General features: G+C 37.5%; 1 protein-coding gene across 5 annotated transcripts in view; it reads right to left on the bottom strand.

The window, feature by feature from the left end:
- Window positions 1–242: 242 nt before the first annotated feature.
- Window positions 243–26,690, bottom strand: part of Skint2 (selection and upkeep of intraepithelial T cells 2) — a 38,651-nt gene continuing 12,203 nt past the window's right edge. Inside the window, exons 4-8 of one of the 5 annotated variants that reach the window (NM_001285965.1) lie at window positions 26,395–26,676; window positions 12,788–12,895; window positions 6,984–7,091; window positions 2,674–2,796; window positions 243–452 (exon numbers count right to left, since the gene is read on the bottom strand). In NM_001285965.1, the coding sequence (NP_001272894.1) occupies window positions 316–452; window positions 2,674–2,796; window positions 6,984–7,091; window positions 12,788–12,895; window positions 26,395–26,676 (758 nt within the window). In that variant the 3' untranslated portion in view covers window positions 243–315. Of the gene's footprint in view, window positions 453–2,673; window positions 2,797–4,650; window positions 5,397–6,983; window positions 7,092–12,787; window positions 12,896–25,787; window positions 26,011–26,394; window positions 26,677–26,690 lie in introns of those variants that run through there. The other 4 variants (NM_001285963.1, XM_017320265.1, XM_006503185.2 and 1 more) reach the window with 4 other exon arrangements.

Here is a 26,690-nt window from a genome sequence, read left to right as displayed (position 1 = left end):
AAGTATAATAATGTAATGTCCTTGAAGAATCATAATAGGAGCAGAGAGCCTTTCCAGATTTCCCCATTGTTTCTATAGAAGTATTTATGTCCCTGAAATAATGTATTAAGGCAAAACTTATTCTTTATTGTTGCGGGCCGTCCAGCAGCTCGCATGGAACAGGGTATGGCTGAAGCCGCAGACTCGGGATGAAAGAGAGAGAACTAGACAGATGAGAGAAATAATGGAGCTAGGACAAGATTCTGATCAAAGCTCAATTTTACTATTCAGAAACACGGGGTTATGAAGAAGGGGGAGGGGCCCATTCCGGCCAAATCATCTTCGGAGTCCAGCTGCAGGTGACCACGTGAATACTCTGGAACAGCTAGGCGGCAGATAGCAGCAGTGGGAGTGGCAGAAAGATAGGGTGGCAGACTCCACCCCTGATGATCTCCTGGTGATAGCAGTCAAACCTGATCAGTCAGATTTCAGGCCAAGAGAGGGAGGTTACACTTTATCTTTTAGGAATTATATAAATAGGGACATATTTCATGAACTAACTGAAGGTTCTATATGTCCTAGTCAAAATTATTCCTGTAATAGAAGTAAACTATGTTTCAACATTTTTTTCATATAGGGACCTTCGATCAATCTATTCTGCAACATTCCTGCTGTGTGGGAAAATACAAAGCTAAGCTCTGGGTCAGCTGAGCCCTGAAATTTAAGTGTAGGCTATGTAACCACACACACCATCCCACCATTCCCTATAAGTCAAGTGTTAAAACATATGCTGATCTGGCAGGACCTGAACAGTTAAAAGAAAGGGTCAAGCTACCAAGCCTTGCCAAGATATGTGTGCAAGATAAGTTTTTTCTCTATCTCTCTTTTGTAATGATCCTTCTCATAAGATACAATCAATATATTACTGTACTCCAGCATGCAAAATAATTGACAAGAATTTTATCTTACTTTTCATGGGTTCTCTTCACATTACCTATATTTTGTTTCCAATTATCAACAACTATGGTTCCTTGTTTAAGAAACCAATGATTGAATTTAACAGTAACTTGTATAAAGTTGTAGAACTGTTATTCTGATAATTTTGCTCCTCTGTATCTTAACAAATATTTCAATAATTCTATGAAACCCTTGTCTCAGAGAATTGAGGAGAAACTATGTTTATTTTACTCTCTTACTTATGGCTGTGATCCCTGCGGTAAGAAAAAATAACTTCTATCCATTGATTCTATTCAATAGAGTGTTCCTACCTCCTCTGAGGGTTCAGGCCCTCACAATGGGAACCAGATATGGGGTGGGGGCGTCTCTACTAACACCCAGGCCAGCAGACTATTGATTTGTATGAGATAAGAAGGTAGTTTTGTTCAATATGACTGAGTTCTCAATGTTGGATCAAACTTTCTCTCACACCAGGTAGCCTACATATTTTATGCATGTGCAAGAACAGCTCAGTTTGGAAAAAAGTTTCTTGGAAATAATGTGGCCCATGTGCAAAACAAAGCTTAAGACATAAAATTCTTGCTATGTACAACAGACATTTTCTATGAAAATAGGTTCTATATATTAACCAAAGAAGCATGGTCTAGGGGAAGATAGTAGTATGGTTGGACTGAGATTAAATAGGTACAAGAAAAGAACCAGAAAAAGCTACATATAAAACTATCATAGTTTTATCTTTTGAAATCATGTAAAATCTCCATAAATTTGTATCCATGAAGGTTTTATCTTTGGGGGTGACTTTAAATATGACTCACATCATAGGGGATATCACTACTGAAGAGGCCACATCCTGTAGCCAGGCAGGAATTCTACTGGAGAGTGACAGGGACACCAACCCACCCACAAAACTTTCAATCCAAAATTTAACCTGTCTACAAGAAATGAAATGTCAGGGGGATGGAGCAGAGACTGAAAGAACTGCCAACCAATCACTAGGCCCAATTTCAGAACTATCCCATGAGCAAGCATCAATCCCTGGCACTATTAATGGTACTATGGTTATGCTTGCAGACAGGCTTCTAGTGTGGTTGTCCTCTGAGAGGCACCACCGAGCAGTAACTCAGACAGATGCAGAAACCTAATGCCAAACAGAGGATGGAGATCAGGGACACTTATGAGAGAATAGGAGGTAGGATTGCAGGACTGAGGCAATAGGAACTCCACAGGAAGAACTACAGAGTCAACTAATATGCACCTTTGGGGCTCTCAGAGACTTTATCACCAACCAAAGAATGTACATAGGGTGGACCTAAGTCTCCCCACACATATGTAACAGACATGAAGCTTGGTTTAATGTTTGTAGCCTTTAAATTTTACTCTAAACTACTGTCATTGGTCAAATTTTAAGAAAAATCATAAAGTTTTTGCAAAAGCTCAATATTCAGAGGCTTTCCACTGTGTGTGTGTGTGTGTGTGTGTGTGTGTGTGTGTGTGTGTGTGTGTTAGCATAATTATATAGTATGATCTTGGAGAGTCAGTAATCTGAGAGACATTCCCATATATACAAGTGAAATCCCCAATATACCCAAAATGGACGTTACAATCTACCAACCATTACTCAACACAGTTCTTCATTTAGTTTTTCTTATAGTTACTAATGCAAAATGACCAGAATGGTCACCTTCTAGACATCTGTGCATTACTTTTCTGAGTTGCCACCATTGCCATCATATTTACCTTCTAATCTGAAGTAAATAAATGAAATGAGCTTGATGATAAACACGATCAGCACACACAGGATCACACTAATATCTTCAAGCCACAAAGTGTCCAATTCAAAATGTTGATCTGAAACTGGGACTGAGAAAAGAGGAAAGACTCAGGATAGTTGCAGACAATAGAGGAACCATAGATTACACCTTGAAGGTAGGCTTTTTTGCAGGTTTCTATCACTCCATACTTCCTACATGTACAAAAACAATAGAGAAGAAACTTGGCCTACTTGATATTGGGATGATCCTGTTTCTGTCAAGCCTAAGAGGTTATGAGAAGATGGTATCCTTTCTCCTCAAGCAGCATGACTCTTGCTCTTACTAGTCAGTTTGAATATCACATAAGTATATTATGTGTTTATTTATTTTATTTAGTACTGAGGCTCCTCAGGAATTCAGGTCCACATAGAGTATAGTTGAACAGAACGTTCTTAGATGATCAAGATCTCTGAAATGGAAGAATTTTTCCACTTCTCAACCATCATATTCCCTGTGAAACATTCTCTCTCCATCCTCATTTTCATTTCTGTCTTCTTATTCTAACTGCTATACATCTTCCCTAGTCCCCATCTGTAACATTCCCTCTCTCACCAATGGTGTCTGCTCAAGACACACTCATCGACAGTATAGATGTCTGTTAAGAGAAAAGTTTGAAAACTCCTCATCTACCCACAGACTTGCCCTTCATTGGAAGGCACAGAGATTCATTGAGTACATCTTTCTAAAAAACTTCCAGATGAGGAATAGTTTCTTGGTCCCTCCTCAGTCTAGATCTAAAGTGAAACTGCAAGAAATAGATTTACAGGATATAAAGAATATTCTATCATATAAAGATACAAAGAATATCCTATGAATACCATATGTGTCATCAACATTATTTATGATAGAACATGCTTTAGAATAAAGAAAGACCCTGGGCTCTCAGTGAGTTATTCATTTTTATGTTTGATAAATCATGGACAGCTGTGAGGAAACATGATTGGACTTAAGAACAGACACAACAGTTGGTTTGTTTGGGGCTTCTCATTTTCCTTAGTGATGTAGAACAGATTTCTTCTTAGATAAATTTCTTACCACCCACTACCAAAGGCAGACAAGTGAATTTCTGCCTGTTCACCTCTTATAAACAAACTTCTCATGTTTAGAACATACTATCCAGGTATCAGGAAAAAGAGGAACTAGGTTCCTGATCCAATTTGGAAATGATGAATTCTAGCTTTTGACCTGTCTTGTGAGAAAATGAGAGAAGGAGAAAGGAGGAGAGAGGAGGGTGGAAAGTACTCTCACTAATGCTTTTATGGTCACCTTCAGTTATGAGTGCTAAAAGTGTTGAGGTACCATATTTTGAATTATCATGCTCAGGAACTCAACAATGCCCACTGACCACCAGCTACTGCTTTATTCAGTGATAAAGCCACTAGTAAGCCAAACAGATGGAATTCTCTGCTATAAATCTTCCCCACAAAGCTTACAGTCTGTTGCAGGCTGGGTGTAAAGAGACAATAAAATGATTAAGTATTGGCAAGTGCATAAAGAAATGGACATTCTGGGATATTTTAGTGGGGTGTCAAATGATGAGCACATTGTACATTATATCCTCAACAAAAATTAGAATTAGCATGTTATACAGAAACTCCATTTTTTGGACAAATACCCAGAAAATGGAGAATGCATTCTAGAATTGGTATTTGTAGATCTGTGTTCACAGAAACATCATGGACAATAAAAATCAGATGCTTGAAACCGTCAGAGTCTATAATCATACAAAAAAAGTCAAACAGGATGATAAGTGATGATTTTCCCAGTTGTCTTATGAAAGAAGAAATAAAATATCCGACATTTCTTCTATTTGTCAATGTGTTTATAATTTTTTTCTAACCTATAAGTTTAGTTTTCATATGTATAGCAGGCCCCAATTGTAAAGCAGAGAGACATTATTTTTATTAGTTTATTAGTTTTATGACAAAGCTATTTGATATTAAATTACCACAGTAGCCATTTTCTACTTTATATTTTTGTGACATTAAATACATTCATATTATACAACTCCCATCACCAGTCATCTCTTTAAATGCTTTTACTTCCACAAATTAAATTCTGTACCCATCAAACAAAAATTCCACCTCTTTTCTTACCTCTAGCTCTTGCAATTTCCATTCTACTGTCTATATATAAGGCCTGGGCTATTCAAGGGCCTTATATAAATAAAATCACATCGTGTCTTTTCATGACTGGGTTGTTCTACTGAGTATAAGACTCTAAAAGTTATTTATGCAGATAGGATATTGCCCAATTTGCAAGTAACTCATTTGTTTTAAGTCTGTTTGTGTACTCATTTCACAGGAGAAAATGAATGAAAAACTTCACTAAAATGTTCAATTCAACCTTGTGATTCTGCAGTATGATTGAGGATATAGCTCTGGCTTACAATAGTGCAGCAGTTCTCAACTCTTGTGGCGTGACCAACAGGAAAATACATGGTTCAAGTGGTTTAGCGACACCTAGTTATAAATTTATTTTTGTTTCTACTTCATAATAGTAATTTTAGCACTTAGTGATGTCTTAGTCCATGAGTCCTGGGAAATATGTGTGATCCAATGGTCATGACTCATAAGTTGAGGACCTCTACAGTATATAGGACTACTTCATCTGATTATTCTCTGCATTCATAAATAATTTCCATAAGACCTGAAGGATAGAAGTAAGGACAAGATATTTCAAATGTTACTTTTTAAATTTTTTCATTATGATTACTGCCTCAAAGGTGAAAACAAAAAAATGACTCTGCCTGTCTATGAACACCATGAAATCAAACAAAATTTATTCAAAAAGTAGGTAATTTTGAGAAGAATGTCCTTTGCTTTGCATCAAAATCTAAAATAAGTATTGAATTTGAAATTGTCTTTTCACAATAAAGATTTGCTTTAAAATTTTTATCTGAATCATTACTAAATTAAACTAACTTTGACAATTATTATTTGAGCTAATTTTATTTTGTGAATATATTTACTTTGAATTTATTTTTGAAAGTTCATTTTAATTGAATATAATTTTTCATAATATATTCTGAAGACAAGTTTTTCCTCCTCCCCCAACTCTTCTCAGTTTCTCTTCCCACTACCAATTCTAATCCATTTTACTCTCTGGCTTTACAAAAGTTCATATATGATACAGTCTATAATGATCACACCCTCCCACCACAACTCCAGCATCCTCTGAGTTCTCCAACCTATCTCCCTCCCAATTCATGTCCTTGTTGGTTCGTTTGCTTCTTTGTTGGTAAACCAATGAACTTATTATGTTGCCCATTTGTAATGTGTCAGGTCGTAAACTGAGGTATAGGTGCACAGGATGTATTCATATTAATCGAGTTGTGTTTTCATTGCTGGGACATATTTGGGTTGGAGATTTACAGCATCACCCTTTCCTGATCCCTCCTCTGAAGCCTCCTATCCCATCCCAAATCCTTCTGCTTCTATGAGCATGTACCCCTGCCCACCCACCCACACCAGCTTCCCTGTCCTGGCATTCCCTTACACTGGGGCATTGAGCCTTCACAGGAACAAAGGCCTCTCCTCCCAATCATGCCCAACAAGGTCATCCTCTGCTACATATATGGCTGGAGCCATGGGTCCCTCTAAATGTTCTCCTTGGTTTGTGGTTTAGACCCTGGGAACTCTGGTTGGTTGTATATGGCCATACCACGCTGAACTCTGTATCTCCTCTGACTGCTCTTTTAGAGGACTCATATATGATGGCTAAGACCCATTTTGAGGAATCTATCGCCATCTTCTGGCTTCCACAGGCACTACACATAATGGCAGAAAAACCTATACACCTAAATAATATTTGAAACGACAAGAAGTTTAATGTATGAACTATTATCTCTTATATATTAAATGTATAAAACATTCAGAGCAATTTATTAGGTGATGATGAATGTGAATTTGTGTGAAGAACACTATGAATTGAAAAAAAAATCTTTCCTTTAGAACAAGTATGATACAGTCTATACTGACCACCCCCTCCCACCACAACTCCAGCATCCTCCCAGTTCTTCAACATATCTTCCTCCAAATTAATTAACAGGATAATTAGCTAAGTCTATTATTAAGCTTGCAAAATCCAGGGCGCTGGAATCTAGATCTTATAGGTATGCTCTAATGCTTATTGTTCCTGAAGTTCAAGAAACAATCATTCTTCTTTTACTAAATGTCTTATTGGGCAGTTGGGAAAATAATTTAACAGGATGGAATCTTCCTTTTTCATACGTACCTCTTTGTTTTAGATGCAAAATGAGCATGACTCCTGTAACTGCAATCACTGAAAACATGAATATCATTGTACTCTTTAACCAATGACATTTCCCCTTAGAGAAGGTACCTTCAGAAAAAAATAATAATGTTATAATCACGTGATGTTTGTACTCTACATTGGAAAAAATAATCAAGAAATCAAGATCTTGTGTGTGTGTGTGTGTGTGTGTGTGTGTGTGTGTAGAGTACATTGTTAGTGTACAAGTGTAAGGGCTACTTTTTCATGCTGTCTTCTTATATTCACAGAATAAGGGAAGATTTATTGTTAGAATCTAAGAGGAAGGGAATAAAAGGGATACATGTTTTTAAGGTGTTGCCCATTTGGGACTGAGATTAGGCCAGCCCAGTGGAAAATGGCTAATGCTTCCACTATTCCATCTCATTTGTCGTGAGTAGGCATTACTAAGAGGAAGAGACAGAGTCATGTCTTACTTATTGTTTTTTCTAAGTTTTAAAGATACAGAAAAGAGGATAATTCTGAAGACATCTAAACTGCCTAATATACCCTAATTTACATAATGTGAGAATTTACTGCCATAGGTAGTTTGCATCCTTTGGCTAGAAAACTTTAGTCGTTGGTTGTTTGAAGGAAAATGGTGCTTATATGCTTGTATTTATTGGTTTTCAGATGGGATTTGGGGGGAAGTACTAAAACATGTGTTGTTCTGTGGAGATATTTCACTTTATTTCAAAGTTTCAAAAGATTTCCTCACTTTCCTCTCTGACTCTGTTTCTCTATCCCTCTCCCTCTCCCTCTCCCTCTCCCTCTCCCTCTCCCTCTCCCTCTCCCTCTCCCTCTCCCTCTCCCTCTCCCTCTCCCTCTCCCTCTCCCTCTCCCTCTCCCTCTCCCCTCCCTCTCCCCTCCCCCATCTTTCTCTCTCTCTGTGTGAACATGCATGCATGTGTGCTCATATGCACACATATATGTACATATATCCTTGTGCTCATGCATGTGTGTATGTGTGTTTATGTGTATGTCTGTCTCTTAATTGCAAATGCTTATGTCAAAATCTTCGATAATACCAATAAAAAGAAAACTTCTGAAATGTTTATATTTACAAGTGTTATCTAGCATAAAGAAAGTTGTGAAATTGTGGCTTTCAAAAGTGTGATCCCACACCATGCCCCATAGCACAGGTTGAAACTGACGACTATTTCAGTAATATAGCAGTGTTCAGAAGAGTAGTTAGAAACATAAAGGAAGAAACTCAGAAACTTCAGGGAAATGCAGAAAGATTCAGTTTCCAGATCATTAGCGAGTGGCCATAATCCATTCATTGTAGGAGATCTAGAGGATCTGAATATGTTCTAGAAAGATAGACCTATGGCAAAAATATACATGAGTTTGAGAATACTAATTTTATTGGCATATATTCATTCCCACATATCATCACATATAGTGATGAGTTTATTTAATATATTTTATTCAGATAAACATTAATCATTGGCTATATTGCCACCCCACAATAAAATCCTTTTTACTTCATGATTCTTTTACTTCCCAGAGAATGTTATTTTAGCATTAATATCATACTTATTTTAACTGATTTATTTGTATCTATGTAAACTCTACCATCCACAAATGTGGAAAATTGTGGTATTTGCATTTCTGAGTCTATCAGTTAAAATATTAAACTTTAAATTACCAGTTAAATTACCTGGTTGGTTACATTCACTTTATGCTTTTCAAATGACAATTTTATTCTTGATAGCTGAATAAAACTTCACCATCATTATATATCACATTCTTATATATTTTTATGTACTCCTCTGTTTGCATACATCAAAACTGATCTCACAGTGGTTGGCTATTTTAAGTAGTGCCTCAATAAATCAGGATGTACAATTATCTGTTATATACTGACAGAGTTTTGGGGAGTATCTAACCAGTACTAGTAACACTAGATATATCAAAGTTCTAATTTTTGGTTTATGACAGATATTGCTGTATGTTTTCTCATGGGGAGATATGAACAAACAATCCCAGGTACAGCATCTACAATAGAACAAAAATGTATTCCACCCAAGTTCAACTTGGTAGACCAATACGTTTCTGGAGTTACTTGGAAAAACTTGCATTAGTCAAGGATAACTTTATAACTAAAAAATATCCTTCCCAGCGTAAATAGTGACTCATGAAAGTTGCTTCCTTAGAGCTCTGTGCTTAACATTCATCTTCCACTAAAATAATCTTTTCCTCAGAAGTATTTGTAATGATTTTATGAACAATACTGAGTATGAGTATCATGAGATATCTAAGTTGCATGATCTTTCTGATCCTTTTAAGTTTCCTTAGCTTCCTAAATGTTATGAGTCTTTGATCACTCTCTAGGAAGAAATGTTTCTATTTAAAGGAAAGAACTACAGAACCTTCCATCCTTTCATCCAGTTCTTATATACCTTTGATTCATTTTCAAGACTTTTTTTGAACTCTGGATATAGTTGTGTAGATGCATAATATTTTTTACTTTATAGCTAAGAATTGTGTCACTATGTTATAACAGATGTCACTTTTGTTCAGGAGAATGGACTGCTAGCAATCTCCACAGAGATTGAAATTTTCAGATTCCCCTCTACATTCTAGTAGCAGAAGTACTCTATGGGTAGAAACACAAGTGCTTTAAATGTGATATGTTGGGTACTCTAAAACTGTTTATCTAAACAAAAGTAGTCTATATTGGATCTCCTGGCACAATGAAAGCCAGGACTCAGGGAGGGAACTTTCTGTTTTCTCCTATCCTGATTTTTTCATATTATGTAGACAAATGGTGGAATATAATTAGCAACAGGTTTTTATCATCTAGTTTCAGCATAACTAACAGCAATAGAAATATTCTTGTGGTTTGTGAGATCATGGGACTTCATTGGCCTCGGAGACTTTCTAGAGAGTTAGTGCCTCCATTCATTAAGCCAGGGCTACAAAGAGAAACCCTGTCTCAGAAAAAGCAAACAAACAAACAAAAAAGAATTTCATTTAACATCCATTTGGATCTTTGCAGTGTCTTTCTTGTTGGTTTTTACTTACATACGTTGTCTTGACAAACACTCCCTAATTGTTTTCACACATACTTTCAAATCTATGACATTTATGAGTTAGCATTACATAATGAACTATATTTTACATGGGGTGGACAGGATCTTTGAAGACTCACTACTATCCACTTCAAACAAGAGTCAATTGGTTTTGTAGGGATGAAAGAACACTAATAAAGAAACATGAACAAGAACTAATACTGCATTAAAAGATCTCATTCTTTATATCAATGACATGACTATAAAAATCCATATTGGTACAACTACATGAATATGAAAGACTACTCATGTAGCAATCTACAATCCAATCATATTCTATAATCCATCTGGCCTTCACAGTCTGGGATGCTACTATGTCCCTATGGCTGTGTCATATTGTGCTGCTTGTTCTGGCTCAGACCTAAGGAGGAATAGGGTAATATTTAGCCTGCTCTGCCTACCACTGCAGTTTGCTCTGTGGTTCTGACCAGCTCTGATCTAACACCAAAATCTCTTTTCTTTATTAGCCATATCTGGTTATTGAAAGATGATGGATAAAAATCTTCACTTCCAGAGTACTTATTTTCAGGGAAGAAATATCATATAATCTGGTAGGGGATAATAACCTATCTCTATAAAAAGCTCAATAATTTCCTTAAGTTCTTTTTAACATTTATGCCTTCCATGAACTCTTTAGAAGGTGTTAAAGTCTGCTAGAAGTTTACTGATATATAACATTTTGTATTTGGGTGAAAAGATCCCCTAGCATCCCAGATGTCCCATTTGTCTTTGAGTGAACCTAGCAGACCCTTTCATCTAAATTACCCTCTATTTATTCCATCTTAATTTCATTTGATTTTTAACAACCTAATCTAAATAACAATGTAAGTCATCCAGATCTGTCAAAGTCTCTTCTATTTCACAAAGGTCACATCCACCACCATGGGGCTCAGGAAAACTACAAAAATGTCACTTCAAAGGAAGTGATTTTTTCCCTTGAGTTTCTATAAACAGATTCTTGATGGCCTGCAAATCTGGGCACTGACCACATCTTGTTTAACAACATTCCTTGGTGATGACTATTATTTTTTAATTTTCTTCCTGTCCCTAATAATTATGAGAACCTTGGCTGGAGATGGTTAAGTGTTTAAAGCATCTCTCAAGAGTCTGTCCATCCAGACTGCTGTCCTTGTATTGCCTCAGGTTATGCAGGATTGATAATTAAATAACTGTTTTTTTCAGTTCTGTGATAACGACATTCTCCCATCTGTTCCCATGACCCACAGCCTCAAAATCCGTGTCCTGAGAAATTCGCTGTTTATCTTAAAATCCTCCCAATTTTAAGCAGTCCAGATTGAGGATATTCTATAAATATTTCTGGAGTGCCTATCATTGCGTATCTTTTCCTGAAATGAAAAATCATGGATGATGGGTATATTCTATCATGTGTTTCCTCTATATGTCTATATCAATATCTACATGTGTAGCTATAAATCTATATGTGTGTATGTGTGTGTATGTGTATAGGTGTACCTGTATGTATATATAACTTAGAACAGTGGGTTCTAAGTTTTCTGTTATAAGGGAGATCTCCTTACCAAAGATCCAACTTCTTCAATCACCAGCTGTGAGAAGTGGTAAATTCAGATCTCCTTCTCATCTTTCTTTGGTTTATCTTTTACTGTCAAATCTGAGAGTAGTGTGAAGGATAGCAACTTCCCTGTCTTTTTATATCATCATCCTTCACTCATGTGGGAAAATTCTTTCCAGGTAGGCAGATAAGCCTCAGTTTCACGCATTATCACCCAAGGAATAGACAAGTGACTGCTTACAGAGCTTTCTTATGATTTTCTGTAGTATCAGATACTTTTAGAGATTGCAATATATAGTCAACCAGACATTTGGGGCTCATCTCCATAAGTCCATGAAACACAGCACATGTACCAATGAGGCATTCCACCTGATGGAATGTAAAGAAAAATTTCCACACTAAGGCTATCTTTCCCAAATGATAATCTACTCTCAGATAGCTAAGGCTTGGTTGCATAATTCATATCTCATCCCAAAGAACATGCAAGTCTACCTAAAGAAAATAGGTTCAAAATTCAATATCTCATAGGAAAAGATATAGATATGGAGTTTGGTTTGTACAGATACCTTATCCTCAGATTGGCTGTTCAGACTCACATTGACCATTGCATAGTGTAGGTAACCACTCCTCCCCAACTTTTTCTGGTTTGACAAAACAAAACTAAACAATTAAAAAAAAAAAGAACAATCAAAGAAGTAGTTTATTCACTTCAACAGTGTACGCATAAAGAAGAATCAGTGATTCTATCTAAGTCTATTTTAGTGAACCAATGAGCTTATTTTGGATTACTTACAATATCCTAAGTGACAGGATACTTACTTTATCCTTTATAATTCAAAGATAAATCCCTATATTTCTAAAGTTCTCACTCGAGCCTGGGTGATGAGATACCCAAGTCACTTTTTACTGCTCTCTAATCACCATAGGTAAAAATGTTTTCAACTTGATTAAAGTAATGGCAATGCCAGCTTTTGTAAACAGCATTGTCAAAAGCTTCATCTGCAAAAGCAGAGGATGTAGGACCAAAAATTGGTAAGGACATATATAACATGTGACCCAAGAGTTTTGAACTGAAAAAACTGTTTTGGAAAGTAATGATTGATTAGCATTAGCAACTTCCCCTTCTTCCACTTATGGTGCCCACACTCCAGCCTACTTACCATATAAGAGATGTTGCTGAACACAATAAGTCATGCAGAAGGCTATCATCATGAATCCTATTGTAGTCAGAATCATTATCCAAACACGTTTCCATGAAAATAGTTCACCTGAAATATTGAGTCATAAATCTTATTACTGAGAAAACTTGGCTTGGTCATACCTAGTTTGGAATGGTGATTTGTTTTAATCTTGCTATAATTTAATAGCCTACCATCCTAGAATATCAGGCCTAGGCAAGTATGAAGGGTCAGTTTCAGTGGGGAGAAAAAGAGCAAGACAGGAACAGAGAGAAAATAAAACATGTAAGATTTATTGTGGTGCTGACACAAAGGTACATGGAGGTCATGTCTCTCATTACTTCCCATCATCTATCCTGACTCATAAGCTCACTGGGTGGAAAGAAAGAGACTTTTCAACTCTTTTGAAGTTATCAAGATCTAAATCTTCCCTAATGCTCAGATGTAGGCTTCCAAGTGTCATTAAAAAGTCATTCCAGCTCAGTGCTGTAGTACACATGTCTAAAGTGTCACCATATATGCACTGACTAAATTTAATGTGCTCATTGAATCATGAAATACAGATTTTTGAATATATCTAGATACTAAGGTAGGTGTAAGTTTTTTATAGGATCTTCATATAAATTTTTATATCTTTCTTCCAAGATAAAAATTCTACACTATCTAAAACAAGTCATTATATCTATCAGGAGGTTGTTTTCAGACTGCTAAGAATTCTCCTACACCATTTTGAATATTTGTTTGTTGTGAAATAAATCTGTATTTAGCTGTTACATTCATACACATAACTTCCAGGAATTAGTTCCTTTTCCTTGATAAACACTCATGCCTGGTAAACAAGTGAGTTCAAACTGGAATTTTGTCAGCTTGCCATCCAATGAGTCAGTAACAAATTCCTACATGATTAAATTTGATTGTGATCTTTGTCATCCTACTTGATTCCTCATTATGTTCAATGAATGGAACACATGCCTAAATGTTTCCTTAAAACTACAATTTTTAATGTTTGTGTTAATTACAATTACTTTAAACATGTTCTTTAGAGTCCATAAATATTTAACAAAAATACTACATCATCTTTTTTTAACTCAATGAAATTGAAAATACATTAACAAATACATTAGATTTTTCTTTTCTCATTTATATATAAATATACGTGTTCAATGGATTATGTAAATACACATGCCCATAAATACATCTTTCTTTTTTTATTACATATTTTCTTCAATTATATTTCCAATGCTATCCCAAAAGTCCCCACATTCCCCCCCCCCACTCCCCTATCCACCCATTCCCATTTTTAGGCCCTGGCATTCCCCTGTACTGGGGAATATAAAGTTTGCCTGACCAATGGGCCTCTCTTTCCAGTGATGGCCGACTAGGCCATCTTTTGATACATATGCAGCTAGAGTCAAGAGCTCTTGGGTACTGGTTAGTTCATAATGTTGTTCCACAGATAGGGTTGCAGATCTCTTTAGCTCCTTGGATACTTCTCTAGCTCCTCCATTGGGGGCCCTGTGATCCATCCAATAGTTGACTGTGAGCATCCACTTCTGTGTTTGCTAGGCCCCAGCCTAGTCTCACAAGGGACAGCTATATCACGGTCCTTGCAACAAAAGCTTGCTAGTGTATGCAATGGTGTCATCGTTTGGAGGCTAATTATGGGATGGATCCCTGGATATGGCAGTCTCTAGACGGTCCATCCTTTTGTCTCAGCTCCAAACTTTGTCTCTGTAACTCTTTCCAGGGGTGATTGTTTCCAATTCTAAGAAGGAGCAAAGTGTCCACTTTTGTCTTCGTTATTCTTCAGTTTCATATGTTTTGCATATTGTACCTTATATCTCGATATACAAGGTTTCTGGTTTAGTATCCACTTATCAGTGAGTACATTTCATTTGAGTTCTTTTGTGATTGGGTTACCTCACTCAGGATGAAGCCCTCCAGGTCCAACCATTTGCCTAGGAATTTCATAAATCCATTCTTTTTAATAGCTGAGTAGTACTCCATTGTGTAAATGTACCACATTTTTTGTATCCATTCGTCTGTTGAGGGGCATCTGGGTTCTTTCCAGCTTCTGGCTATTATAAATAAGGATGCTATGAACATAGTGGAGCATGTGTCCTTCTTACCGGTTGGGACATCTTCTGGATATATGCCCAGGAGAGGTATTGCTGGATCCTCCGGTAGTACTATGTCCAATTTTCTGAGAAACCGCCAGACTGATTTCCAGAGTGGTTGTACAAGCTTGCAATCCCACCAACAATGGAGGAGTGTTCCTCTTTCTCCACATCCACGCCAGCATCTGCTGTCACCTGAATTTTTGATCTTAGCCATTCTTACTGGTGTGAGATGGAATCTCAGTGTTGTTTTGATTTGCATTTCTCTGATGATTAAGGATGTTGAACATTTTTTTAGGTGTTTCTCAGCCTTTCGGTATTCCTTGGGTGAGAATTCTTTGTTCAGCTCTGAGCCCCATCTTTTAAGGGGGTTATTTGATTTTCTGGAGTCCACCCTGTTGAGTTCTTTATATATATTGGATATTAGTCCCCTATCTGATTTAAGATAGGTAAAGATCCTTTCCCAATCTGTTGGTGGTCTTTTTGTCTTATTGACGGTGTCTTTTGCCTTGTAGAAGCTTTGCAGTTTCATGAGGTCCCATTTGTCAATCCTCGATCTTACAGCACAAGCCATTGCTATTCTATTCAGCAATTTTTTCCCTGTGCCCATATCTTCGAGACTTTTCCCCAATTTCTCCTCTATAAGTTTCAGTGTCTCTGGTTATATGTGAAGTTCCTTGATCCACTTAGATTTGACCTTAGTACAAGGAGAGAGTAATGGGTCAATTTGCATTCTTCTACATGATAACAACCAGATGTGCCAGCACCATTTGTTGAAAATGCTGTCTTTCTTCCACTGGATGGTTTTAGCTCACTTGTCGAAGATCAAGTGACCATAGGTGTGTGGGTTCATTTCTGGGTCTTCAATTCTATTCCATTGGTCTACTTGTCTGTCACTATACCAGTACCATGCAGTTTTTATCACAATTGCTCTGTAGTAAAGCTTTAGATCAGGCATGGTGATTCTACCATAGGTACTTTTATCCTTGAGAGGAGCTTTTGATATCCTAGGTTTTTTGTTATTCCAGATGAATCTGCCGATTGCCCTTTCTAATTAGTTGAAGAATTGAGTTGGAATTTTGATGGGTATTGCATTGAATCTGTAGATTGCTTTTGGCAAGATAGCCATTTTTACAATGTTGATCCTGCCAATCCATGGGCATGGGAGTTCTTTCCATTTTCTGAGATCTTCTTTAATTTCTTTCTTCAGGGACTTGAAGTTTTTATCATACAGATATTTCACTTCATTAGTTAGAGTCATGCAAAGATATTTTATATTATTTGTGACTATTGAGAAGGGTGTTGTTTCCTTAATTTCTTTCTCAGCCTGTTTATTCTTTCTGTAGAGAAAGGCCATTGACTTGTTTGAGTTAATTTTATATCCAGCTACTTCACTGAAGCTGTTTATCAGTTATGAGTTCTCTGGTGGAATTTTTAGGGTCACTTATATATACTATCATATCATCTGCAAAAAGTGATATTTTGACTTCATCTTTTCCAATTTGTATCCCCTCGATCTCCTTTTTTTGTCTAATTGCTCTGGCTAGGACTTCAAGTACTATGTTGAAGAGTTAGGGAGAAACTTTGCAGCCTTGTCTAGTCCCTGATTTTAGTGAAATTGCTTCAAGCTTCTCACCATTTACTTTGATGTTGGCTACTGGTTTGCTGTAGATTGCTTTTATCATGTTTAGGTATGGGCCTTGAATTCATGATCTTTCCAAGACTTTTTATCATGAATGGGTGTTCGATCTTGTCGAATGCTTTTTCCCCATCTAAGGAGATGATCATGTGGTTTTTGTCTTTGAGTTTGTTTATATAATGGATTACATTGATGGATTTTCGTATATTAAACCATCCCTACATCCCTGGAATAAAACCTACTTGGTCAGGATGGATGATTGCTTTCATGTTTTCTTGGATTCGATTAGCGAGAACTTTATTGAGGATTTTTGCATCGATATTCATAAGGGAAATTGGTCTGAAGTTCTCTATCTTTGTTGGATCTTTCTGTGGTTTAGGTATCAGAGTAATTGTGGCTTCATAGAATGAGTTGGGTAAAGTTCCCCCTACTTCTATTTGTTTAATAGTTTGTGAAGAACTGGGATTAGATCTTCTTTGAAGGTTTGGTAGAACTCTGCACTAAACCCATCTGGTCCTGGGCTTTTTTTGGCTGGGAGACTATTAATGACTGCTTCTATATCCTTAGGGGATATGGGACTGTTTAGATCATTAACTTGATCCTGATTTAACTTTGGTACCTGGCATCTGTCTAGAAATTTTCCATTTTGTCCAGGTTTCCCAGTTTTGTTGAGTATAGCCTTTTGTAGAAGGATCTGATGGTGTTTTGGACTTCTTCAGGATCTGTTGTTATTTCTCCCTTTTCATTTCTGATTTTGTTAATTAGGATGTTGTCCCTGTGCCCTCTAGTGAGTCTAGCTAAGGATTTATCTATCTTGTTGATTTTCTCAAAGAACCAACTCCTCATTTGGTTAATTCTTTGAATAGTTCTTCTTGTTTCCACTTGGTTGATTCACCCTTGAGTTTGATTATTTCCTGCCTTCTACTCCTCTTGGGTGAATTTGCTTCCTTTTTTCTAGAGCTTTTAGATGTGTTGTCAAGCTGCTAGTATGTGCTATCTCCTGTTTCTTCTTGGAGGCACTCAGAGCTATGAGTTTCCCTCTTAGAAATGCTTTCATTGTGTCCCATAGCTTTGGGTATGTTGTGGCTTCATTTTCATTAAATCTAAAAAGTCTTTAATTTCTTTCTTTATTCCTTCCTTGACTAAGGTATCATTGAGAAGAGTGTTGTTCAGTTTCCATGTGAATGTTGGCTTTCTGTTATTTATTTTGTTATTGAAGATCAGCCTTAGTGCATGGTGATCTGATAGGATTCATGGGACAATTTCAATATTTTTGAATCTGTTGAGGCCTGATTTGTGACCTATTATGGGGTCAATTTTGGAGAAGGTACCATGAGGTGCTGAGAATAAGGTATATCCTTTTGTTTTAGGATAAAATGTTCTGTAGATATCTGTCAGATCCATTTGTTTCATGACTTCTGTTAGTTTCACTGTGTCCCTGTTTAGTTTCTGTTTCCATGATCTGTCCATTGATGAAAGTGGTGTGTTGAAGTCTCCCACTATTATAGTGTGAGGTGCAATGTGTGCTTTGACCTTTACTAAATTGTCTTTAATGAATGTGGCTGCCCTTGCATTTGGAGCATAGATATTCAGAATTGAGAGTTCCTCTTGGAGGATTTTACCTTTGATGAGTATGAAGTGTCCCTCCTTTTTTTTTGATAACTTTGGGTTGGAAGTCCATTTTATCCGATATTATTTTTTTTTCATTTTTATTTTATTTATTAGGTATTTAGCTCATTTACATTTCCAATGCTATACCAAAAGTCCCCCATACCCACCCATCCCCACTCACCTACCCACCCACTCCCCCTTTTTGGCCCTGGCGTTCCCCTTTACTGGGGCATATAAAGTTTGCATTACCCATGGGCCTCTCTTTCCAGTGATGGCCTACTAGGCCATCTTTTAATACATATGCAGCTAGAGTCAAGAGCTCCGGGGTACTGGTTAGTTCATAATGTTGTTCCACCTATAGGGTTGCAGATCCCTTTACCTCCTTGGGTACTTTCTCTAGCTCCTCCATTGGAGCCCTGTGATCCATCCAAAAGCTGACTGTGAGCATCCACTACTGTGTTTGCTAGGCCCCGGCATAGTCTCCCAAGAGACAGCTACATCTGTGTCCTTTTGAAAAAATCTTGCTAGTGTATGCAATGGTGTCAGCGTTTGGATGCTGATTATGGGGTAGGTACCTGGATATGGCAGTCTCTACATGGTCCATCCTTTCATCTCAGCTCCAAACTTTGTCTCTGTAACTCCTTCCATGGGTGTTTTGTTCCCACATCTAAGGAGGGGCATAGTGCCCACACTTCAGTCTTCATTTTTCTTGAGTTTCATGTGTTTAGGAAATTGTATCTTATATCTTGGGTATCCTAGGTTTTGGGCTAATATCCACTTATCAGTGAGTACATATTGTGTGAGTTCCTTTGTGAATGTGTTACCTCACTCAGGATGATGCCCTCCAGGTCCATCCATTTGGCTAGGAATTTCATGAATTCATTCTTTTTAATAGCTGAGTAGTACTCCATTGTGTAGATGTACCACATTTTCTGTATCCATTCCTCTGTTGAGGGGCATCTGGGTTCTTTCCAGCTTCTGGCTATTATAAATAAGGCTGCTATGAACATAGTGGAGCATGTGTCCTTCTTACCAGTTGGGGCATCTTCTGGATATATGCCCAGGAGAGGTATTGCTGGATCCTCTGGTAGTACTATGTCCAATTATCTTAGGAACCGCCAGACTGATTTCCAGAGTGGTTGTACAAGCCTGCAATCCCACCAACAATGGAGGAGTGTTCCTCTTTCTCCACATCCACGCCAGCACCTGCTGTCACCTGAATTTTTGATCTTAGCCATTCTGACTGGTGTGAGGTGGAATCTCAGGGTTGTTTTGATTTGCATTTCCCTGATGATTAAGGATGTTGAACATTTTTTCAGGTGCTTCTCTGCCATTCGGTATTCCTCAGGTGAGAATTCTTTGTTCAGTTCTGAGCACCATTTTTTAATGGGGTTATTTGATTTTCTGAAGTCTACCTTCTTGAGTTCTTTATATATGTTGGATATTAGTCCCCTATCTAATTTAGGATAGGTAAAGATCCTTTCCCAATCTGTTGGTGGTCTTTTTGTCTTATTGACAGTGTCTTTTGCCTTGCAGAAACTTTGGAGTTTCATTAGGACCTATTTGTCAATTCTCATTCTTACAGCACAAGCCATTGCTGTTCTGTTCAGGAAATTTTCCCCTGTGCCCATATCTTCAAGGCTTTTCCCCACTTTCTCCTCTATAAGTTTCAGTGTCTCTGATTTTATGTGAAGTTCCTTGATCCACTTAGATTTAACCTTAGTACAAGGAGATAAGTATGGATCGATTCACATTCTTCTACATGATAACAACCAGTTGTGCCAGCACCAATTGTTGAAAATGCTGTCTTTCTTCCACTGGATGGTTTTAGCTCCCTTGTCGAAGATCAAGTAACCATAGGTGTGTGGGTTCATTTCTGGGTCTTCAATTCTGTTCCATTGGTCTACTTGTCTGTCTCTATACCAGTACCATGCAGTTTTTATCACAATTGCTCTGTAGTAAAGCTTTAGGTCAGGCATGGGGATTCCACCAGAGGTTCTTTTATCCTTGAGAAGAGTTTTTGCTATCCTAGGTTTTTTGTTATTCCAGATGAATTTGCAAATTGCTCCTTCTAATTCGTTGAAGAACTGAGTTGGAATTTTGATGGGGATTGCATTTAATCTGTAGATTGCTTTTGGCAAGATAGCCATTTTTATAATGTTGATCCTGCCAATCCATGAGCATGGGAGATCTTTCCATCTTCTGAGATCTTCTTTAATTTCTTTCTTCAGAGACTTGAAGTTTTTATCATACAGATCTTTCATTTCCTTCGTTAGAGTCACACCAAGATATGTTATATTATTTGTGACTATTGAGAAGGGTGTTGTTTCCCTAATTTCTTTCTCAGCCTGTTTATTCTTTGTGTAGAGAAAGGCCATTGACTTGTTTTAGTTAATTTTATATCCAGCTACTTCACCGAAGCTATGAAAGCCAGAAGAGCCTTTATCCGATATTAGAATGGCTACTCCAGCTTGTTTCTTCAGACCATTTGCTTGGAAAATTGTTTTCCAGCCTTTCACTCTGAGGTAGTGTCTGTCTTTTTCCCTGAGATGGGTTTCCTGTAAGCAGCAGAATGTTGGGTTCTGTTTGTATAGCCAGTCTGTTAGTCTATGTCTTTTTATTGGGGAATTGAGTCCATTGATATCAAGAGATATTAAGGAAAATTGTTGCTTCCTTTTATTTTTGTTGTTACAGTTGGCATTCTGTTCTTGTGACTGTCTTCTTTTTGGTTTGTTGAGGGATTACTTTCTTGCTTGTTCTAGGGCATGATTTCTGTCCTTGTATTGCTTCTTTTCTGTTATTATCCGTTGAAGGCCTGGATTCGTGGAAAGATAATGTGTGAATTTGGTTTTGTCGTGGAATACTTTGGTTTCTCCGTCTATGGTAATTGAGAGTTTGGCCGGGTATAGTAGCCTGGGCTGGCATTTGTGTTCTCTTACTGTCTGTATAATATCTGTTGAGTCTCTTCTGGCTTTCATAATCTCTGGTGATAAATCTTGTGTAATTCTGATAGGTCTGCCTTTATATGTTACTTTACCTTTCTCCCTTACTGCTTTTTTTTTTAATTAGGCATTTTCCTCGTTTACATTTTCAATGCTATCCCAAAGGTCCCCCATACTCACCCCCCCAATCCCCTACCCACCCACTCCTTCTTTTTGGCCCTGGCGTTCCCCTGTACTGGGGCATATAAAGTTTGCAAGTCCAATGGGCCTCTCTTTGCAGTGATGGCCAACTAGGCCATCTTTTGATACATATGCAGCTAGATCCCTTACTGCTTTTAATATTCTTTCTTTATTTTGTGCATTTGTTGTTCTGATTATTATGTGTCGGGAGGAATTTCTTTTCTGGTCCAATCTATTTGGAGTTCTGTAGGCTTCTTGTATGTTCATGGGCATGTCATTGTTTAGGTTTGGGAAGTTTTCTTCTATAATTTTGTTGAATATATTTGCTGGCCCTTTAAGTTGAAAATCTTCATTCTCATCAACGCCTATTATCCGTAGGTTTGGTCTTCTCATTGTGTCCTGGATTTCCTGGAGGTTTTGAGTTAGGATCTTTTTGCATTTTCCATTTTCTTTGATTGTTGTGCCGATGTTCTCTATGGAATCTTCTGCACCTGAGATTCTCTCTTCCATCTCTTGTATTCTGTTGCTGATGCTCGAGTCTATGGTTCCAGATTTCTTTCCTAGGGTTTCTAGCTCCAGCGTTGCCTCGCTTTGGGTTTTCTTCATTGTGTCTACTTCCCTTTTTAGGTCTAGTATGGTTTTGTTCATTTCCATCACCTTTTTGGATGTGTTTTCCTGTTTTTCTATAAGGACTTCTACCTGTTTGGTTGTGTTTTCCTGTTTTTCTTTAAGGACTTGTAACTCTTTAGCAGTGTTCTCCTGTATTTCTTTAAGCGAGTTATTAAAGTTCTTCTTGATGTCCTCTACCATCATCATGAGATATGGTTTTAAATCCGGGTCTAGCTTTTCGGTTGTGTTGGGGTGCCCAGGACTAGGTGGCATGGGAGTGCGGCATTCTGATGATGGTGAGCGGTCTTTGTTTGTGTTAGTAGGATTCTTACGTTTGCCTTTTGCCATCTTGTATTCTCTGGAGCTAGTTATTATAGTTGTCTCTGGTTAGAGCTTGTTCCTCAGGTGATTATGTTAGCCTCTATCAGCAGACCTGGGAGACTAGATCTCCTTAGTTTCAATGGTCAGAGTACTCTCTGCAGGCAAGCTCTCCTCTTGCAGGGAAGGTTCCCAGATATCTGGTGTTTGAACCTGCCTCCTGGCAGAAGTTGTGTTCCACTCACCAGAGGTCTTAGGATCCCATGGCAGATCCTGTGTGGGTCCTTGCGGGTGTCCAGAGACTCCCCAGGCCAGGAACCCCGGTGCTGCAGTGGGATGGCCAGAAGGGACTTGAGCCTCAGATGGCTTCTTGTGAACCAATCCCCTTTATTTGTTCAGTTTTTCTTGTGCAATAAACATCTCCGCACATCTGTATTCCTTACTTCTCTTTCCCCTTCTTCAAACCAGCGTCTCCAAATGTTGAGAGCTAGTTATTTTATTTATTTATGTTTTAAATGTTATTCCCCTTCCCATTTTCCCCTGAGAAAAAAAAACCCTATCCCTCTTCTACTCACTGAGTACCTTCACCATTATGAAGTAGGCTTCTTCCCAGGGATGCAGGGATGGCTCAATACACAGAAATCCCTCAATGTAATCTACTATATAAACAAACTCAAAGAAAAACTAAATGGTCATCTTATTAGATGCTGAAGAAGCCTCTGAAAAAATACAACAGCCCTTCATATTATAAATGTTGGAGAGATCATGAATTCAATGTTTATACCTAAACATAAGAAAAAACAATATACAGCAAACCAATAGCTAACATCAAACTAAATGGAGGGAAACTTGAAGCAATCCTACTAAAATCAAGGACAAGGCAAGGCTGCCTACTTACCCCCTACCTATTCAATACAGTACTCAAAGTTCTAGCCAGAGCAATTAGGCAACAAAATTGGAACAAAGGGATACAAATTGAAAGAAGGAAGTGAAGATATCACTATTTGCAGTTGTTATGAGAGTATACCTAAGTGACACACACACACACACACACACACACACACACACACACACAAATTTCCATGAGAGAACTCCTACAGATGATAAACAACTTCAACAAAGTGGATGGATATAAAAATAACTCAAACAAATCAGTAACACTTGGGAGGCACAGGCAGGCAGATTTCTGAGTTCAAGGCCTGCCTGGTCTACAGAGTGAGTTCCAGGACAGCCAGAGCTACACAGAAAAACCCTGTCTCAAAAACAAACAAACAAACAAATAAACAAAATACAAAAAAGGAAATAAAGAAACAAATAAACTGGGGAAACAACACCCTTCCCAAAAGTAACAAATATCATAATATATTTTGATGTAACTCTAACCAAATAAGTGAAAGGTCTGTATTACAAGAACTTCACATCTCTGAAGAAAGATATTAAACAAGATTTCAGAAGATGGAAAGATCTCCCACGCTCATGGATCAGCAGGATTAACATAGTAAAAATGGCCATCTTACCAAAAGAAATCTATAGATTCAATGCAATCCCCATCAAAATGCCAACTCAATTCTTTACAGATATAGAAAGAGCAATTCTCAAATTTACATAGAATAAGAAAAAACCCAGGATAGCAAAAACCATTCTCAACAACAAAAAAAGAACTTTTGGAGGAAATCTCCATTCCTGACCTCACGGTATACTACAGAGCAGTAGTGACAGAACCTGCAAGGTATTGGTATAGAGACAGGCAGGAAGAACAATGGTATAGAATTGAAGACCCAGAAATGAACCCACACACTATGGTTACTTGATCTTTAACAAAAAAGCTAAAACCATTCAGTGGGGGGAAAAATGGACAGCATTTTCAACAAATTGTGCTGGTTCAAGTGGAAGTCAGCATGTAGAAAAATGCAAATTGACATATCATTATCTCCTTGTACAAAGCCTAAGTCCAAATGGGTCAAGGACCTTAACATAAAACCAAATATGCTGAATCTAATAGAAGAGAAAGTAGGAAAGAATATCGAACACATTGGCACAGGGAAAAAAATTCCCGAACAGAAGACCAATGGCTCATGTTCTAAGGTCAACAAGTGACAAATGGGACCTCATAAAATTGAAAAGCTTCTGTAAGGCAAGGGCACTGTAAATAGGACAAAATGACAACCCACAGATTGGGAAAAGATATTTACCAATTCTATTTCAGATAGAGGGCTAATATCCAAAATATATGTAGAACTCAAGGATTGTCTATATAATATTAAGGCCTATATTGTCACTTGGAGAACATCTTTAGACTTGTTCTATCAGAATAACCAGAATGAAATTAAATTTTTATTTCTAGTTTTATCATCAGGTTTTATACCTAATTTTCTTTTGGGATATGTTTTTTATTTACCTGATAAAATTATCATCTTGGAGACTTACTGCTGAATAAGCTCACCCTTTCTCATTTTTGTTTGTTTGTTTTTTAATTCTGGTTTTCTGGTTTAATTCAGCTGTTCTACCTTAAGAACACTCCTCTCCACACTGATTGATAGAAAATGGCTTATCTAAGTTTCTCACTGGATTGCTTTGCTTCAAGAAACTCCCTCTGAATTCCATGAACTCAACTGCACTGACTGCAGATACTTAATGATACTGAATGGAACTGCATGAACTCAATAGAACTGTCTCTGTTCCTATGTGCTGCCCTTTAAGTCACCACTCTTTACTGTTTTTTCTCGTGAGAGTTGGGAATATGCTATCTCTGGCTCAAGCTCTAAAATCTTTCTCTGATGTATCACTTTTTTCTCCTCTGAATTAGCAGTCTCTTTCAAACATGACTAATTTTTTCTACAAACTGTTTCCTCCATTGTTTGGGATTATACTAAGTGCGTGTCTATATACTAGCTAGAGAGATTAAAGTTATGTGATTTCTGTCAGATCATATATATCTAGAAGGTCTTTGGATGTGAACTCTTGCCAGAGCAGCCATATTGCTGGATTAAAATTCCTTTACAATATGTGACTAGATCTAAGTCATTGGTACAATTCCAGCATCTAGAAACTGGACTCACACATCTGTCTGAGGACTAACAACAAGATTCTGGATATATACTAAAATTAGGCTTAGCATTATCTCTGTATGTGTGAATATGTTAAAAGTGGAAGTCAAGTATGGCTTTAATGATTTGGTTATAAAAACCCGAAAAAATAAAATTCTAACACAAACCATAAACATTATGCTAGCTTGGGATTAACTACAACCTATTTCTTGATATGCTTATTTTATGATAATGATTAGACTTTTGTATTACTTTTGAGTTTTCCGATGAGAATCAGAGGAGGAGAATTATAACTTGAGCATTCCTTAGAATTCTAGTGATACTTAAAGTCATGAGCTAAAAGGAAGTCAGAAGAGAGTGACATCTTGAAAGTTTTGCCTTGCCAGATGGTGGTGGCACACGCCTTTAATCCCAGCACTTGCAAGGCAGAGGCAGGCAGATTTCTGAGTTCAAGGCCAGCCTGGTCTACACAGTGAGTTCCAGGAGCCAGGGCTATACAGACTTAAAAGTTTTGTCTTGTAACTTTTCAAGTCTATGTACCAGTTAGTTTTATTGACTGGACAAAAACAAGAGTTATCTAGGAAAAAGAAACCTGAACTAAGAAGTTGCCTTCATCAGATTAGCCTTTGGCCCTATATGGGGAGCATTTTCTTGACTGATGATTTTGTGGTAGGGCCCATGCCATTGGGAGTATGTGGTGCCATTCTTGGGCAGGTGATTCTGGGTTATTTCAGAAAACAATCTGAGAAACACATAGAGAAAAAGCCAGTGAGCACTGTTCCTCTGAGGTCTCTACTTGACTTTCTACCTCCAAGTTTCTACTCTGAGATCCTGCTTTAGCTTTTCTTGGTGATGAACTATGATGTAGCATTCTAATCCAGATAGACTCTTCTCCCACCCAAATTTATTTATCATCATTATGTTTAATCAAAATGACAGAAATGCAAATTATAATAGCCAAGGATATAGAATGGAAAAATAAATAGACCAAAGAAATTAAGAGACAACAGACTAAATGGTGAGTAAGGTCTAGAGAAAGTAAGTCTTTATAAACCAAGTCAAGGAAGAAGCTAATAACAAGTATATGTGACAATCATTGTTACTGAAGAACTGACAAACATTTTACCTGATAGGACAATACTTATGCTTTCTTCTTGGTGAGTTAGAAGGTTTTGAAGATAGCAAGTGATACTCCTGTGGGAGCTGGCTTCAATAAGAAGGGTCATTGTCATGTTGAACAATTTGTTTTCATCCTGTGAATGGGCCTTTGATGTAGCTGGAATGATATTTCCCTTGTTGTCTCTCCATTCCATATGAGGCTGTGGGAACCAACCTCCTGAATGACACTCCAACATCACACCTTTGATATTAGGGGGCTGCATTAGAATGTACATGACTGAGCTTGTGGCTGATTGGAAAACA

The sequence above is a fragment of the Mus musculus genome, chromosome 4 (genome assembly GCF_000001635.26).
Source record: "Mus musculus strain C57BL/6J chromosome 4, GRCm38.p6 C57BL/6J".
NCBI lineage: Eukaryota > Metazoa > Chordata > Mammalia > Rodentia > Muridae > Mus > Mus musculus.
The sequence above is the reverse complement of the archived record's forward strand: the minus strand, read 5'-3'. Positions and strand labels throughout refer to the sequence as shown.